General features: G+C 38.9%; 1 protein-coding gene across 2 annotated transcripts; it reads left to right on the plus strand.

The window, feature by feature from the left end:
- On the plus strand, positions 1-6,724 carry LOC121529214. 2 transcript variants are annotated; one of them, XM_041816975.1, is made up of 5 exons: positions 1-399; positions 2,597-2,926; positions 3,482-3,594; positions 4,038-4,080; positions 6,252-6,724. In XM_041816975.1, exons 1-4 carry the CDS (start codon positions 249-251, stop codon positions 4,044-4,046), a joined length of 603 nt encoding a protein of 200 aa, XP_041672909.1. In that variant the 5' UTR covers positions 1-248; the 3' UTR covers positions 4,047-4,080; positions 6,252-6,724. The 2 variants fall into 2 exon arrangements, with proteins under 2 accessions (XP_041672909.1, XP_041672908.1); XM_041816974.1 differs by lacking the exon at positions 4,038-4,080 and having other exon boundaries at positions 15-399.
- The last annotated feature ends 9,993 nt before the right edge of the window (positions 6,725-16,717 follow it).

Raw genomic sequence — 16,717 nt, forward strand, 5'->3', positions numbered from 1 at the left:
TTTTGTGTCTTGTTATTGATTTTATAAGTATAGAGGCTCATCTAGGCTTGAGCATTACAAGTATGATAGTTTTAAGTGCTGTAGTTTGTGACATGATTTTAGACGCTTCTTTATAAATGCACACTGAAAAAAAAAGAAAAAAGAAAGAAAAAAGTTGTTTTTTGACACACTTTGTTTCCACCTACACCTGCAGGGCCTGAACGCCGACGCTTGAATACGTCACACGCTGCTGTTTTGCAAGCTGCTTAATGTGGGTTAAAATAAACCTCCATTTCCTCCTGAAGAGTCAGAGTTCAGCTGCAGCTTGTGTGAAAGTCTCAGAGTCAGTCAGAATGTCTGCCTTCTGCATGAAGATCCTCACCATCCTTTGTCTCTGCTGCACGAGACTCAGCTCCTCAGGTAAGACTGAAACAGAAACAACACCTGAGAGTACACTGAAGAAACGCATTTAGATACAGATTTCTCATTAAGACGACACATTTATTTATAGGCACCATGTTTCATGACTCAGCTAGAATGCACTGGCTGCATTTGCAGATATTTGTTCAGCTTATTTTTGTTTTTTCTGAGGTGCAGAATGTCTGATATGGAATTACACAGCCCAGTTTTTACTCATAACCTACGGTGTTCCACAGGGATCAAACCTTAGCCCAGTCCAATTTATTCTCATTTTATTGCCTTTTTCAGTCATATTTAATTATCAGTCTTTATGGCAACGATACCATTCTGCATTATGTCTATTTACTATTAAAAAAGGTGATCCACAAGGATCAGTTCTGGGTCCTGTCTTATTTACATTTTATATTCATTTTATTGCTTTCTTTAATGATATTTGAACATCATTTTCTATGCTGATGATGGAGCACAAGGGGACCCACAAGGATCAGTTCTGGGTTGTGTATAAATTGTATTTTTTATTGATTTTATTGACTTTGTTTGATCGTGTTTTACCATGGTTAAGATTTGACTTTTTTGGTGTGAAAAGACGATGTTTACATGTGACGCTTCTTAATATGTATAAACAAGAAATTTAATCGTAAGCAAAGGTGTTCCTCAGAAATCAAACCTTAGCCCAGTCTTATTTACAATTTAGACTATTTTATTGTCTTTTTCAATAATATTTCAATCTTTTTAAAATTTTTATGACTAGATACCATTCAGTGTTTTGGCTAGCTGTTTACTATTAATAAAGAAAGGTGATCCACGAGGGTCGATTCCTAGCCCTGTCTTATTTATAATTTATATTCATTTTATTGACATTCTCAATGATATCTAAATAGCAATTTTTATGCTGATGATGCTGCTCATTATTATGGCTGTTTACTAGAAGCATATGGTGATCCACCAGGATCAGTTCTGGGTCCTGTCTTACTTGTATTTTTCTTTATTTTATTGACTTTTTTGAATGCATTTTATGACAACAGATTTGACTTTTCAGTGTGAAATGAAGACATTGAAAGAAGTCACGCCTCTTAATATAAATAAGCAGTGCAGAATGTCTTTTTACATGTATACTCATTTTATATTGATTTTTTTGCCGACTGCCGGGGTCAGCCCTACACATGGGTCTGTATGTACCTGCCTGCCTGACTGACTGAGTGACTCTACTTTTACAGAGCTGCGCTATGGGTGAAGTTTAGTTTAGTATTACTCAAAACCGTTTATTATGGCTGCATTCAGATGTAGCTTTAGCATAGCCTCAGTTTTACTAGATCTGGACCACATTTCTGTACAAAATAAAGAAAAAAAACTCTAAAAACTTTTCATGACAGAAAAGATGTTTTTTTTTCTTCTGCCGACCTGCTTCGGCACGGGTTTGCAATCGTTACGGTGGGGTTTGCTTGTGTATCCGTGGACTGCTGCCGCAGTAGCTGTTAGCTCGGATGTAACTGTAGGAAAGCAGCAGTTTAATCAGAACCAGCTCACATTTTTTTCTTAAACAAGAGCATAGAGCCACACTGAAAGCTTGTCTTGGCAGAGAGGGTATTTTTGCCCTTCTCCTGACCGCCATTGGCATCAGTTTTATTCACAGAGAAGCTCCGCTATTAACAACCTACAGCAAAGGTACCCTGTCAGCTAAAGAGTAGCGCATGCCGTCTTGTTGCTCTGATTGGCCCATCATGAATGCGACTGAACGTTTCTCCAATCACCTTTTGAGATTTTTTTTTGTAAAGTCCGCCCCTTCCCAAACACTTCCGATGAGAGCTTTCCCAGAATGTGAAATACATCCATGCAGTAGAGATATCAGTCAATCTGATGTGTCAGGTTAGCTGTTTCCTGCCAACAGGGCTTTAAGTTTGAAACATCTGGGATCCTTCAATTCTCAGCCCACAGAAATTAGGGACAGTACAATTAGACACCCCAAAAACCAGTCACTCTGCCAGAACACATGATTCAGTCAGGAATTTCAACAGGCATCCCAGATAGTTGTGGTCAGCCGCATACTTGGTTTATGCCTAGTTTTGTTTGATCATTTTATGACTGCTAAATTAGAGTTTTTCTGTGTGAAAAGAAGACGCTAACACATGAAGCTTCTTAAGAACACAAAGTGAGAGAAAAACACTAACCCTGCATGTTTTTGTCTCTGTTTCCACAGAGAGTAATGCCGTGGTCTGGAGAGACGTTGGAGGATCTGTCACCATCCAGTGCCGTTCTAATACAGACCAGGACTGCCTGACTCTGAAGAAGGGTCTCAATGACTATGAAGTTTTCTACCAAGACAGAGAATCAGACAACGGAAGGACTGCTGCTGATTTCAAGAACAGACTTCAGTCCCATGGAAAGTTCCCCAACCTGGACATCCTCATTAAGAATCTGACCACAGTCGACATGGGGCCATATTGGTGCGAGTACCAAAAGCTTGACCCAAGGTCCCTCAACCCAGTAATAAAGAAAGACCAAGGGTCTATACTCCTGGTGGTGAGAGGTTAGTTATCTCCACTTGACTAGACAGATTTTCTTTTAAATATGTATGCTTTATTCCTTCAGTGACTAAATACAACATTATCATAGATTAGTGACAGATGTTAATATGCCACTACTCATAGTGTTTTCAGTCCAAAAAGCTAAGCTCAGTAAATATGTGTTTATTGACTCTGCCTTGGCCCATGTGATTTGGCCTTCTTCCTCTTCTTCTGTGGTTTACAGACTTAAAAAAACAGCATTTTCATTTCTTCTTCTTCATAGACTTAACATAAAGTGAGTGATGAAGTTGTTTCGCTTTGTTTTAGATGGGTATTTGTGCACCCTACATAGCTACATGAAACTATACTAACATTGAGTTTCTGCCTCTTTATGTAGCACCATACACCTGCAGACACTACTTTTAAATAGTAATACAAACATGGACTCAAAAATAGAGTATTTAATTTAAAATTTTCTAAAATAATCATGGCCCTAAAAATGAAGTCAGATTTTAGGTCACGTGTCTGATCTTATCTTCAGTCTCACAGAAATGCACACTTTTATTTTTCTGTTTCAGATGAATCGAAGCAGTGTGACTCCTCCAGTAAGAGCCTCGTCCTGGTGTCAGTCGGGATCTCGGCTGCTGTGCTGGTCTGCATCATCATCGCCGTTTCCATGTGGATCCTCAAGGTAGCCATACGTGTCTTGGTTTCTTCATGAGAATCTTTTAATCTGATTGGCTCTGACTCAGACACAAATGAAACTTGTGGGAAGTTTCCATGTTCCTGTTACTCAACCAAAGGGTGTCTGAGAAAAACACATGGTGAAGTTAAAAGTTCTTTCAGTTTTAGAGCATGAAAAGGTCAGCTATGTTTGACAGTTTGTAGCTAATTCAGGCTGTTGTTTACTGTGCTTCTAACATGTGGTCATTAAATCTAAACCTTTTTGTGGCCTTGATGACCATCAAGGTTTCCTCTTTTATAGTGAAGTTAAGATACACTAGACTTGAGCGTTGATTTAAAAAAAAACCAAAAAAAAACCTGTTTGCTTTTCTTGATACAGCTCTACTACAGCCACACTATGCACTAAGAACTGGTGCTTGGTGATGTAACATTGATATTTTTTTTCTATAGGGGTCATAACACCCAACCAGTGAGGTTTCAGCTGGCTCTCAAGGTATGTTAGGGGACGAGCTATTTGAGAAAATGATTACATTGAGTTTTAACTATTAAAACAAAAAAAGAAAGCGTAAATATCAACCAGATATCAAAACATTGCTATATTTGGCTGACCTAATGAGCTAAATTGGTACAAATGCAATTGTAACTCTTTTGTAAGTGGCAAAAAGCCCAAAAACAGGACGTACTCATCAGCATAAACACGTATTTTATAATCAAAGATGGTTTGAAATAATGGAAATGATAAAAACTGCAAACAAGAGAGGAACTAGAAGTGATCCTTGTGGAACACCTGTTAATTGCACACAGTCTGATATTGAACAGTATCATCTGCATAAAGATGTATATAATAATATATGATTTTAAAAGAAAAGAGACACTGAAACTGATAGAAACTGTAAATAAGACAATATCCAGAGCTGATCTTTGTGAAACAGCTTTTTTAAGTGGTAAACTGCTGAACTGAAAAAAAACTTGATCATCGGCATAAAAATCAATTTTGAGATCAATGATTAAAACAAGGCCTCTGAAATTGATATAAACTGTAAATTAGCCAGAACCAAGAATTTTTTCTTGCGGAACCCATTTTGTAAGTGGCAAATAGCCAAAATACAAGACATAATCATCAGCATATAACATGTATTTTATAATCAAAGATTGTTTATTTTAAAGGACAATGAAATAAATATAAATTGTAAATTAGACAGTGATGCAAAACCATCCTTGTGGATTAACTTTGATTAGCAGCAAACTGGCAAGGTATGGAGCAACATCATCAGCATAAAGATTCAAATTAAAAACAAAGTTTTTGAATACACAGGGAATTAAATTAAATAAACTGTAAATAAGGGAGGACCCAGAAATGAGCCTCATGGATTTTCTTTAGAAAGTAAAAAAAAAAAAGAAACAGCCATACTAGACAGCAGTACCACCAGCATCAATGTTGATATTAAAATTAAAGATTATTAAATGGTAAATAAGAGAGGTCCCAGGATTGATCCTTGTAGATCACCTTTAGAAAGTAAAAAGCAGCAGCAGTATCATCAGCATGTAGATTTATATTTCAATCAAAGATGATTAAAACATAAATTTATTAATTCATATAAAATGGTCAATAAGAGAGGACCCAGAAATGATCCTTGTGGAAAATATGTTGTCAGTAGCATACAACATATAGAACAGCATCATCAGCATAGAGATGGATATAATAATGTGTGTATGTATGATTTTTTTTAAAAGGAAAAGAAAGAAACAAAAACAATGAAATAAATATAATTGTAAACAAACAAGACTAGAGTTGATCCTTGTGGAACACCTTTTGTTAGTGGCAAACAGCCAAAGTATGGAGTGATGTCATCAGCATAAGCTTGGTTTTAAAACAACAGGTTGTCTAATAAACTATGTTTACTATAGCAATAGCAAATAAGAGAGGACCCTATGTTGTTCCCCGGGGAACACCTTTTGTAAGTAATAAACAGCCATAATACACAGCAATGTCATCAGCATAAAGACTGATATATCTTTTTTGTTTGCTTTGTAAAGACAATTAAAATATTTTTTTAACAATCAAATATAAAATGCAGAACCCAGAATTTATCCCTGAGGATAGATTTGCTTGTATCTTACAGTCATAATAAAGAACAGTATCATCAGCAAAGTTAGATATTTCAATAAAGATTATTCTAAAAAACAACAACGAAATTAGTAGCAATGGTAAATTAAAGATGGACCAGAATGTATCCTTGTAGAACACTTACGTTAGTAGCAAACAGCCATCATACAGCACAGTATCATCAGCATACTGATTGATTACATATTCAAATGATATTGAGAAAAGACAAAAGAATTAAAGTATCTGGTTAAAAAAAAATTGTTAGGACTTATATCTGAATAATCTGACTATACAGGGGAAGATGTTGGATATTTCCAGCTTTGACATTGCACTAAAAAAGAAAAACCAAATATACAAAAATCAAATCATGCTGTGCATGGAGCCATGTGTCTTATAGGGTGACAGTTTTGATTCTTAAAAGTTAAAGCAGAAAAAAATCAAACTTGAGTTTGTAAGCTTGAGTTTGTAAACTGGCCAAACAGAGTAAAAAAGTACATGATGTAAGATGTTGTTTAAGAGTAGTTTATCTAACATGTTGACCACATTGTGTTTACCAGACCAGGCATCAGCGTACCACAGGGAAACCACAACGCATCAACAACAACGACGTCTATGAGGACATGCGAGGAACAATGAGACGCTGAAGACGCTGGCGTGCAAGAAGCCGACCTGAAACCTTGTATCTGCACCAGACGTGTCAAGAGATGCTAGAGAGGAAATGCAGCAGCTCAGCATTTCTTAGGTACAACAAGTACAACTTGCACCAGTACTGAAGAATCATAACTTTATTACACAGCTCGAGTCTACAGCAGGAGGCTCACATTTGCCTCAGTTCGTCTTTGAGTTTGAAGATGTTAAAGCCTGATGGGGCTGTGGACTGAAAATGTAAATAAGCCTTCATTTGTACATTATTTTCTTGTATTTGTTATTGTGCATGAAGGGCATTTTTGCAGATGATGTATTAAGTGATAAAGACATTGTAAATTTTGTTACTGTAACTGTCAATAAAATAAAATAAAATGCATTTTTCTGTCTAAGTGATGTCAGTATTTCAAACCAGTGTGCAATATGTGTTTTTCAAACCTTATTCACTAGAAATTTGTGGTGTATACAGCTGCACCCACCCACATGCCACATTACATCAAGATATCTGCCACTATGGTTATTTCTTAAATGCCAAACAGGGTTGTCACAATACCATGGTTGAAATCATTACCAGTGATAAACTTATGACGTTATTACCATGGCAACAAAACAAAGGTGCAACAATACAGAAAGCTCTACTTACAGGCAAAGTTATTCAGACAGTGTGCATAAGTTTACTGCATTTCTTATCTCTCTGATAGCCATTCAGCTATCAGGCTGTCAGCCCTTCCATCTATTTGTCACGGCTGTTCATGCGAACATAATATCTCAAGAACACTTGAAGGGATTTTCTTTAAACGTCTTTCAAATGTTCACTCTGACTTCAGGATAAACTGAGTAGATTATGGAGATTGTATGTCTAAGGCTGCATACTTGTGGTTTGACATTTAAGCAGACTGTTAAGTCAAGTATATTCTATGATTTGTACTCAGGTTTGCAGGTCAGGTTAGTGAGTCATAATATCCCAGCCCTTACTGTAAACCTAGCAAATGTCTGAAATAGGTGGTCTGCAGCCAGACTGCCTCAGGATGGTGATGTTGGGCAGTGTATCAGGATCTGCCAGGATCTGCAATAAGCTTTTTTCATTCAACAGCCAAAATTGGCTGCACCTGGACTGGGGTTCATGAATGCTACTGATCCATGATGTATGCAGCACAATTTTAAATAAGGAGCTAATGAAAAGTACTCACCCCCTTGGATTGATTTTATGAATCAATCATGGTCAATAAAATTGGGCTTTTTTTTGACAAGAAAAAGACAAAAACCCCTCTTTAATGGCAAAGTGAAAACAGATTTCTACATAATTATGTCAATTGAATAAAAGTATGTAATGTAAAATAATTGCATAAATATTCATCCCCTCTAGAGTCACCTTTGGCTGCAATCACAGCTCTAAGTCTGTGGATAGGTCTCAATCAGGCTTGCACATCGGGACACTGTAATTTCACTCCATTCTTCTTTGCTAAACTGCTCAAGCTCTGTCAGGTTGCACAGGAATCAGGCATAAACAGCCCTTTTCAAGCCTAGCTACAAATTCTCTGTTAGATTGAGGTCTGGGCTGTGACTTGGCCACTCCAGAACATTCCCCTTAACTTTTTCTGTATGCCTTGGCTCATTTGGCTGGAGAATAAATCTCTTAAGCTGTAGTTCTCTTGCAGACTGAATAAGATTGTCCTCCAGGATTTTCTTATATTTTGCCGAATTCATTTTATCCTCTAAGGTCGTTTTCACACCTGATAGTCAGGGGACTCAGTTCATTTTGGAATGGAAATTGCAACATTGTTGCACTTTCCTTTGGTTCGGTTCACATTCACATTGCTCTTGGCCAAACAGACCAAACCGTCTGAACACCTACAACCTTTGCCCGTTAGGGGTGCTGTCATCACAAACAAAAGTTAATCAAGAAGAAAAGAAGGCATAGAAGAAGACGAAACTGGAGATCCATCTCCTTCTGCCGGTCTTTTCTTCCACATAAACAATAAAAAAACACTGAATTTATACCATCTTGGGGTTTATGCTCTTGCATTGGGGCATCATGAGCAGCCAGCGAGGCAATGAGCTGTCTAGCATGTTGTTCATGAGACGAATAAATCTGCACCAATGACGACATGTTGCTATGGCTACGCAGACGCCAAGCAAGGTACAAATACATATGTTTGAGTGTATTAAATCACATATAAATCCATATATATAGTTATGCTTTATGCCACTTGCTTCCATTGGCTCACAAGGTGGTCCGCTTTGCTTTCACACTTCAACTGACTTCACTTGAACTGCACCAGGGTTTGTTTGGAAGTGGACCGAGACCCCCTGTTTCTTAAGCAGACTCTGGTCCGCTTGTTTGGTCCGTACCAGAGTTCTAGTGAGCTTTCACACCACTCCAAACAAACCGGAGACTATCCGGGGAAACGGACCTGAATTCGTTTAAAGTGGACCAAACAGCTCTGGTGTGAATGCACCCTAACTTTCCAAGACGTCCAAGGCCAGTTCCTGAGAAACATCCCCGCAGCATGATGCTGCCACCACCATACTTCACAGTGAGGATGGTGTGTTCGTGGTGATGTACTGTAGAGGGGTGATGTGTCCACTTAAGCATGGTGTCTCCTACATGCCTTTAGGAGTTTTCTTCAACAGTGGTTTTCTCTTTGCCACTCTCCCATAAAGCTTTGAATGGTGAAGAACCTGACCAACAGTTGTTGTCTGCAGAGTCTCTCCCATCTCAGCTGCTGAAGGTTGTAACTACTTTAGAGTAGTCATAGTGTCTTGGTGGGCTCTTCACTCATTTTGTGAGGACAGCCTGATCTAGGTGAATGTGTCATATTCTTTCCATTTCTTGATGATGGATTTAAGCAGACTCTGGGGGATGTTCAGTGCCTTGGTTTTTGTATCCATCCCCTGACTTGTACTTTTCAACAACCTTTTCTCGGAGTGGCTTGGAGTGTTCTTTTGTCCTCATGGTGTAATGGTAGCCAGGAATACTGGTTAACCAGTGAATGGACCTTTTTATAGGCTCTGTAATGCTAAAGGATCTAAATATTTCAATCTTTGTCTGATATTATTGAGGTGCTTTTAAAGTTTTGGTTCTTCAAAATGATTGATCGTTAACTTGATAGAGATTACATGGACTAAAGAATGAAGCATTTTATTAATCTAGCACTATTTAGTTCAAGACAAGAAATATCAGCTCAGTTTTTCATTTCCAGTCAGGGCTGAAAAAGACACATCTTCAAAAGCGGTGCAGTAATTTATTACAGGTGTCAACCAGAGCTTAGTGCATCTTCGCAAATGCAAACACAGCATCTTCAAACACAAGAAATCAAGAACCAGGTCACTCAGTACAAGTTAAAAAGATCCAAACTAGTGAGTCACCACTGGAATGTCAGAGGAAAACATGATGGTGTAGCAGCATGCAAGGCAGCAGAGTGTTTGTGCGATGTGTGTGTGGTCACAAACTCTGACTTAGTTTCCTTCACCACAGAGCATGAAGGATGAGCCGAGGCACTGAGGTGTGATGTGTGTGTTCATGCAAGAGTTGTTAGTGCAAGGATGTAGGAGGACCAGCTACTTGAGCAAAGGGTCCAGTGTAGACTAGAAGGCACTTTGAGATGAAAAACCGGAAACAAAGACCCCCATTTACAAGAACAAGCGCCTTTACAGTCAACACGTCTACACCACAGTGGAACAACTAACCTTCAGATGATTTTGTTTGAAGTCAGCTATTTTATCACGCTGTTTTTTATTTATTAATTTTTTTTATTTGGACAATCCATTGCACTAGGGCTGTCACCATAACAGGACTTTACTTTAATGGGATTCTAGTGAAAGTCAAACAACAGTGAAACCTCTACTGACAAATACGAGAAGTCTCAGACATCCAGTATTGGGTAACGTCTTGTTTTCAGTTGCAAAACCTGCACACGCACATGCAATATCAGCAATATTTTTTTAAGTTCACACCAAAATTTGCAACAAAACAACTATCCAAAAATGGCTTCACATGCCCTCAAGAGAACATTGTAACTCAAACTTATCAACAAGTTTATAATATTCTGATACAACACCAGTTCCAGAAAAGGTTGGGCGCTGTGCAAAATGCAAATAAAAACAGAATGCTTGTCAAATCTCATAAACCCATATTTTATTCACAATAGAACATAAAAACATGTCAGATGTTGGAACTGAGACATTTTACCATTTCATAACAATATTAGCTCATTTTGAATTTGATTGCAGCAACACATCTCAAAAAAGTGGGGACAGGGCCATGTTTGCCATTCTTGTCTGATGTAGGTTTCTAGCTGCTCAACAGTCCTGGTTTTCTACTGCTGAAAGGTCTGGACTGCAGGCAGACCAGTTCATCACCCGGACTCTATTCCTGTGAAGCCATAGTGTTGCGATTGATGTGGTATGTGGTTAAGCGTTGTCTTGAGAAGTTGTCAGGATGGCAGCATATGTTGCTCTAAAACCTCTGAATACTCTTCAGCATTGATAGTTCCTGTCCAGATGTGTCAGCTGCCCACGCCTCAAGCACTAATGCTTTTATTTCTTTCTTGTTTGCCTGTATAAGCCTGTCATTTATCTGTAAAGAACTTGGGACAAATTTTCCGCGAAATCTTATCGGATGTGATGTCGGGTGCAACATAGTACGTGCACGCCCCTGCTCTGTTTATTCCTGGCTACGGTGTAGAATGGAAAGAAACGGCAATGGGGAAAGCTGCCTCTGCGAGTAAATGACCGGCTAGGGCAACCCAAACATCCACACAGACTAATCATAAACATAAAAACCTAGGATAGTTTTATCTCCTGAAGCCCGTCAAGCTAAACGAGAGCTTGACCGATGCAGGGGGAAATTGAGTGAAATTGAGATGGCCGTCTTTCTGTTGAAAAGGTAGGGCATGACTTTGGACCATGAAATACAATGTAGTGTTTTATGTTCAATAAAATTTATGCTAAGTTACGTTAGCTTGCTTACAGAGATGCTATCCAAACAACACTAATGCTACGTTGCTCATTTAGTGTTTTATTTTGTTACTTCGCTTACCTCCTCTGAATACATGGTGCCAGTAAATTGCCTTGGTCTGCGTGTGTATAAGCTGATAAACCAGAGGCTCATTCATGCACAAGGAGTGTGCCGTTGTGGACAAGCAACACAATACTGTTGTAGTTTGCCTAATGGCCAGTGGTGTCGCTACACTGATTTTTTTTCTAAAAGTTACACATAGCCCCTTTAAACTTGTCCCTTGTGCACAGAGATTTCTCCAGATTCTCTGAACCTTGTCATGACATTATGGACTGTAGATGGTGGGAGACTTAGAGTATTTGCAATTCTACATTAGAGCAATTGTTCCACAATTTGAGACACAGTTTTTCGTAGATTGGCAAACCTCTGCCTATCTTTCTTTCTGAGGGATTCTGCCTCTCTAAAATGCTCCTTTTATACCAAGTCATGTTACCCACCTGTTGCCAAGCAACCTCATTAGTTCCAAAATGCTCCTCAAGCTGTTCTCCATATAACAGTTACTTTTCCAGCCTTTTGTTGCCCTGTCCCTACTTTTTAGAGATGTGTTGCTGCCATCAAATTCCTAAAAAGCTAATATTTATAAATAAATGTCAGGATATCTCAATTTCAACATCTGATATGTTGTTAATGTTCTATTGTGAATAAAATATGTGTTTATGAGATTGCAAATCATCGTATTCTGTTTTTATTTTCATTGTACACAGCGTCCCAGCTTTTTTGGAAAAAACTATGTTCAGTTGTTGTGTTTTTATTTATCGGTATCCATTTAACCACACAGTAATCCACCAATAACATGAAGTATGTCTGTAGGGATCCACCTTACTATAGTTTACCTAATATGAAGACATTTTTGGTCTTTCTGAAGGTCCCAGGCTCTTCCATAGTGACTTTTTTAGTAATAAACCTCTGTTTTTTATGTGTCTCTATTCAATTTTAGCCTCTTACTTCCATTCAAACTACAGGTCTTAATAATTCAAAGCAGGTGTAGGTGTGTTCCTCATACACCTTACATGGCTAGACTTCATCTTTAGGGGAATGGGGTCCCACGCAGCTGCCAACCTTTTATTGGTAAAACTGCCTATCTGAGGTCCAAATGTCGACGTTTCTCAGTGATGAAACTTTAGTGGTTGAAGGTGTTCAGAGTATTAGTGGCAATTTCTCATTCAGGAGGTGGTTGTGGGTCCTGGGGTTAGACCAGCTGAGAACCACAGTCCTATTAAAATACCTTAGATATCAGAACAGACATGAGAATAGTTAGTATTGTCAGACTTTTCTGTCATATATGACCCAAACATAAAGGCTGAATCAACATCAGTGTAAATACTGACAGCTCCTTACAGGAGACACAAAGAGATGAGGTACTGTTAAAATCTAAAGAAGACAGAATCTGAAAGTTTGAACATAGATCAAAAACACTCTAAGAAACAGAAAACTTTCCATCTTTGTCCTCCAGCAGCAAACGTGTCTAAAAAGACCACAGTGTGAGGTTTGATCCTCCACAAACACAGGTGCTGTTTATCGATGAAACGGTTCTGAAAGTAGTCTGGTTTTTTTTTTACTACAGTTATTTTGACACCTGTAAGACTGGAAACTTTGACAGTGTATGGGTGCTTTCAGTGGTGTAGGGATTAACCCACATGTAGATAAAGTAAGGCTGTTGTTTCTGTAGAGGCCTAGAGAGGCAGATGAGGTCTAGTCCATGAGTAGGCTGGTACATGCAGAGGTTTTCCTCCTCTGTTTTCAGCCTAAGTCTGCTTTTCCCTATGCAGGTCAGGCAGCTCACTCAAAGACAACAAAGACGCTATGGATGTGAAAACCCTCAAGATGCTCCAACAAAAGGAAATTCCTGATGGTAAAACATTTGATGTGATACTTCTTTTCATTGTACATGTTGTTGTTCTGTGGTTATAGCCTGTGAACTAAGTGACCCGCATCAGCCAGTGTTAACAGGATGTGGTTTGTGCCTCTAGATATAGCAGCACAGGTCAGACACACACACATCCGTTTTCATGTTAAGATTGTCTTCATAGGTACCGGAAGTATCGCACAGCTGAGGCTGCTTTTACCTAAAATCTGTTGTGTTAAAGACTTAAAGATTCACAACAGTATGATTGTTTTCCTACAGATGATGCTCCTAAAAAAACAGTCTGATATGGGTGTATTCTGGAACAAAAATAACACTCATGATTTAAAAACAACAAACTTTATATGTATTTACCATTGTTAATTATTTGGTAAAATTTCCCCCAGTGTTTAATGTAGTCATTATATTTTTATAACTCTGGGTGGTGTCACTGCTTACTTTTAAGACAGTAGTGAGTTCATTACTGGTGACCAGTAAGACAGCCAGTTCAGACCACTTCCACTAACCTCCAGTTTCCACAAACTCCTCCTGCACTGTGACCCACTCATGAAGCCCACTGCAGATCAAACCTCTCCTTTCCCAGTCAATCTTTGCAGTTACACTGCTTGTGTTCCAGTCCGTCTCTAGCGCCTCCCAGAAGTACCATGCCACTCTGAGACACAGTACTGTGCAGAACTTTTAAGCATGTTTGGGCCTAAAATTGGGGCTGAAGCAGGGCGTGTAACCAGAAGTAAGCCTCCTGAGGGCACCATTTGGTGGGATCGAGGCTTTACACAATCAAGGTCGTACTCTGGATGTCTCTGCATATTTCCAGGGGCATAGGAAAATAATCTGTTCAAAATAACTTTGTTAGTAAGAGCTGGATGTGTAGAGTAAGCATGTCTGGGCAGGTAGTAGGGTTGCCACGAGCCCCTGGTTGTAATGTGGATGTCTACATTACAGAGTACTTCCTCGTTCTGAAAATCACATAACAGTTGTATTGGCTATAGGATGTTTAAATGTGATCCCAAATGTCTGGTCGGGGTTAGGAAGTTGAGGACAGCCATTGAGGGAAATTTAGAACCTAACAGCTCTAACTGGGCCTCTAGGCTGTGCAATGCCTCCACTACCTAAAAGTAATTTTTATCCAGGTTTAACAGATTTACCTGGTGTGGAGGCAATCAATATCACAATCACTCAGTCCTGCAGACCTCCTAGCATCATCTGGTCAGATGAAGGGAGACAAGAGTCTTGTACAGAGCTAAGAGGCTAGCTGAGCCCCTTTAACATATTAAAAAATCCTTGTTTTATGCTTTTGATTAGAACAGGGATGAACTACTGACCGAATAAATCATATGGGGTGAGTGACAGAGAGACATGAGCTGTTCACAAACAAACATGCCACGAAATGGCTCTTTTACGATAGCCTCCTTCGTTTGAGTGCCAGTTTCCTTTTCTCCATCCTTTGTCATATCTAATCCACATTTAAAAAGCCAAACTGGTACCAAATGAAGAGCAGTTTAAGAGCCAAACAATCAGCTCTACTGAGCTGAGCCACTGCTGGTGAGATGGAGCTCAGCTGAGGAAAGTAAGGTGTTTAAGCTGCTAAACCATGACAAAACTGGACAGGACTGAACAAAACCAAACCAAACCAATTTCTGGAAGCAACCATACATGAGGCTGTTTTAATTCCTGCCAGCTGCCATCTCGCTTTTATCTGAATACTTCTCTACTTTTGGGATACAAAAGCTGCTAAGAATCAAGAATCTATTTTCACACTATGAAAGCTTGATATGTAAGCAACTCAAGCATGTTCTTTTTGGTAGAGTTTCTCTGCTGCTCATCTGCAATGAACATATTGTTCCAGAACCTGACAGGCCAGATAAACTGTTTCACATAACCACTGCATGGGATATATTTCACATTAATCTGGGCAACAGTCCATGGATGTTGTTTGAGAAGGGCAGAATTAGTAGGAATGCACCACCCCAGGGAGTAAAGCACACAATGTAAACTCTACAGACTGCTTATGGTCGTTCACTATCAGTGGAGCCAGTCTATAACTGAATGCTGAAGCTGGAGAAGAGCAAAAACATCTTTTCCACTAAAAAAAGCTTGTTCTTTGTTGTTATTTTGGGATATTTTCTGACTCACTTCTCATTGCTGTAAAAACCAAAACCACTGCTCACTGAGCATCTTTCTTTACTGACTGAACTGAACAGTCTGCCTCGTCCTCTCTCTTTAAAGTCTAGTTTAATGTGGCTGTAAAAACAGCTTCTTTCTGAATAGAAAGCCTGCCTGCAAAAGTCTGCAAACCTCCTGATATATCACCATACTGTGGAAATTTTTGCTGACATTTAAAGCTCTGTGACCTTTATTTTTTAAAATACCTGGCATATCTATTTACATAGGTGTTATCATGGAATGCATAGTGGTTGTTTTTGTTAATCTGCCCTCTGTGCACACTAGTTGGATTACCGTGTGGTTTGGTGATGTTGTGGTTTTGCTGAAGCAGCATGCTCTTCCTCCTACAAACCTTGAAAAAAACTGGGACACGCTATCTCCTTTTAACATCAGACTGGATTATTTCTGACACCAGTTTTACAAATGTTTAGACACCCAGTTTGCTGTTACCACACCCAATAACAGACATCAACATAACTGACTTACATTTCCAGTGGTTTAGATAAAAGAAAAAACAAGATTAAATGGTGGCAAAAGCTTGAATGGCTTGATAATTGCAGGAAGAGATAGACTGAGCAGCTCCTGCTGAATTAAGTATTCCTAATCCTGTGTTGTGAGGGGGCTCGGGGGTCTCTGGAGTCCTTCAGCTTTGTTGTTTTCTTCCTGCAGACTCCACTGTCTGCTAAATCTGGAGCACAGACACGCCAAGGCTCTGAATCAGCAGTTAATGATGATTATCTTTCTGCAGAAGGGCCTGATGAGGTTTCTGATGGTGACATCTGGAGCATCAGTGTTGTATAAACCATACTGCTCTGATGAAGAACATGATAAAAAGATTATCTATCACTTTTTCTTCATAGAATTCTGGTTTTGTTACCTGTTGATTGGAGCTTTGTTGTGGTTAAATAAATGTGGCGTACTCTTTTTGTACAGTGGGGATACCAAACATTAAGATACGATACAGAGCCAAAAAACATGGTACAACACGACATACGTTACGATCCAAGACAAAATGATGGGATATGATACCATATGAGACAATACAATACACTACAATAGGGTCAGAACAGATAAGATAAAATACAAAATGCTGTGATCTGTATGGACATGATGATACATTACACTACGATATGATATGATAAAGTCCTATACAATACTGAGAAGCACAATGATACAATAGGAGAGGATACAGTACAACACAATACAGAACAACATGCTACTAAATGATACAGCATGATGCGATACAATACGATACGACGCACTTTATGATACAGTACAACACAACATAATAGTAAAGGACAGCGGTTACCAAAGTGGAGTTGTAAGACAAT

The sequence above is a fragment of the Cheilinus undulatus genome, linkage group 21, assembly GCF_018320785.1.
Source record: "Cheilinus undulatus linkage group 21, ASM1832078v1, whole genome shotgun sequence".
Taxonomy (NCBI): Eukaryota; Metazoa; Chordata; class Actinopteri; order Labriformes; family Labridae; genus Cheilinus; species Cheilinus undulatus.

What these genes read in the sequence shown, in the direction of transcription:
- LOC121529214 (XM_041816974.1), top strand. Translation starts at nt 249, where the DNA reads ATGTGGGTTAAAATAAACCTCCATTTCCTCCTGAAGAGTCAGAGTTCA. An exon ending in CACGAGACTCAGCTCCTCAG is followed by an intron (nt 400 to 2,596) that starts GTAAGACTGAAA and finishes CTGTTTCCACAG; the next exon opens with AGAGTAATGCCGTGGTCTGG. An exon ending in TTTCCATGTGGATCCTCAAG is followed by an intron (nt 3,595 to 6,251) that starts GTAGCCATACGT and finishes TGTGTTTACCAG; the next exon opens with ACCAGGCATCAGCGTACCAC.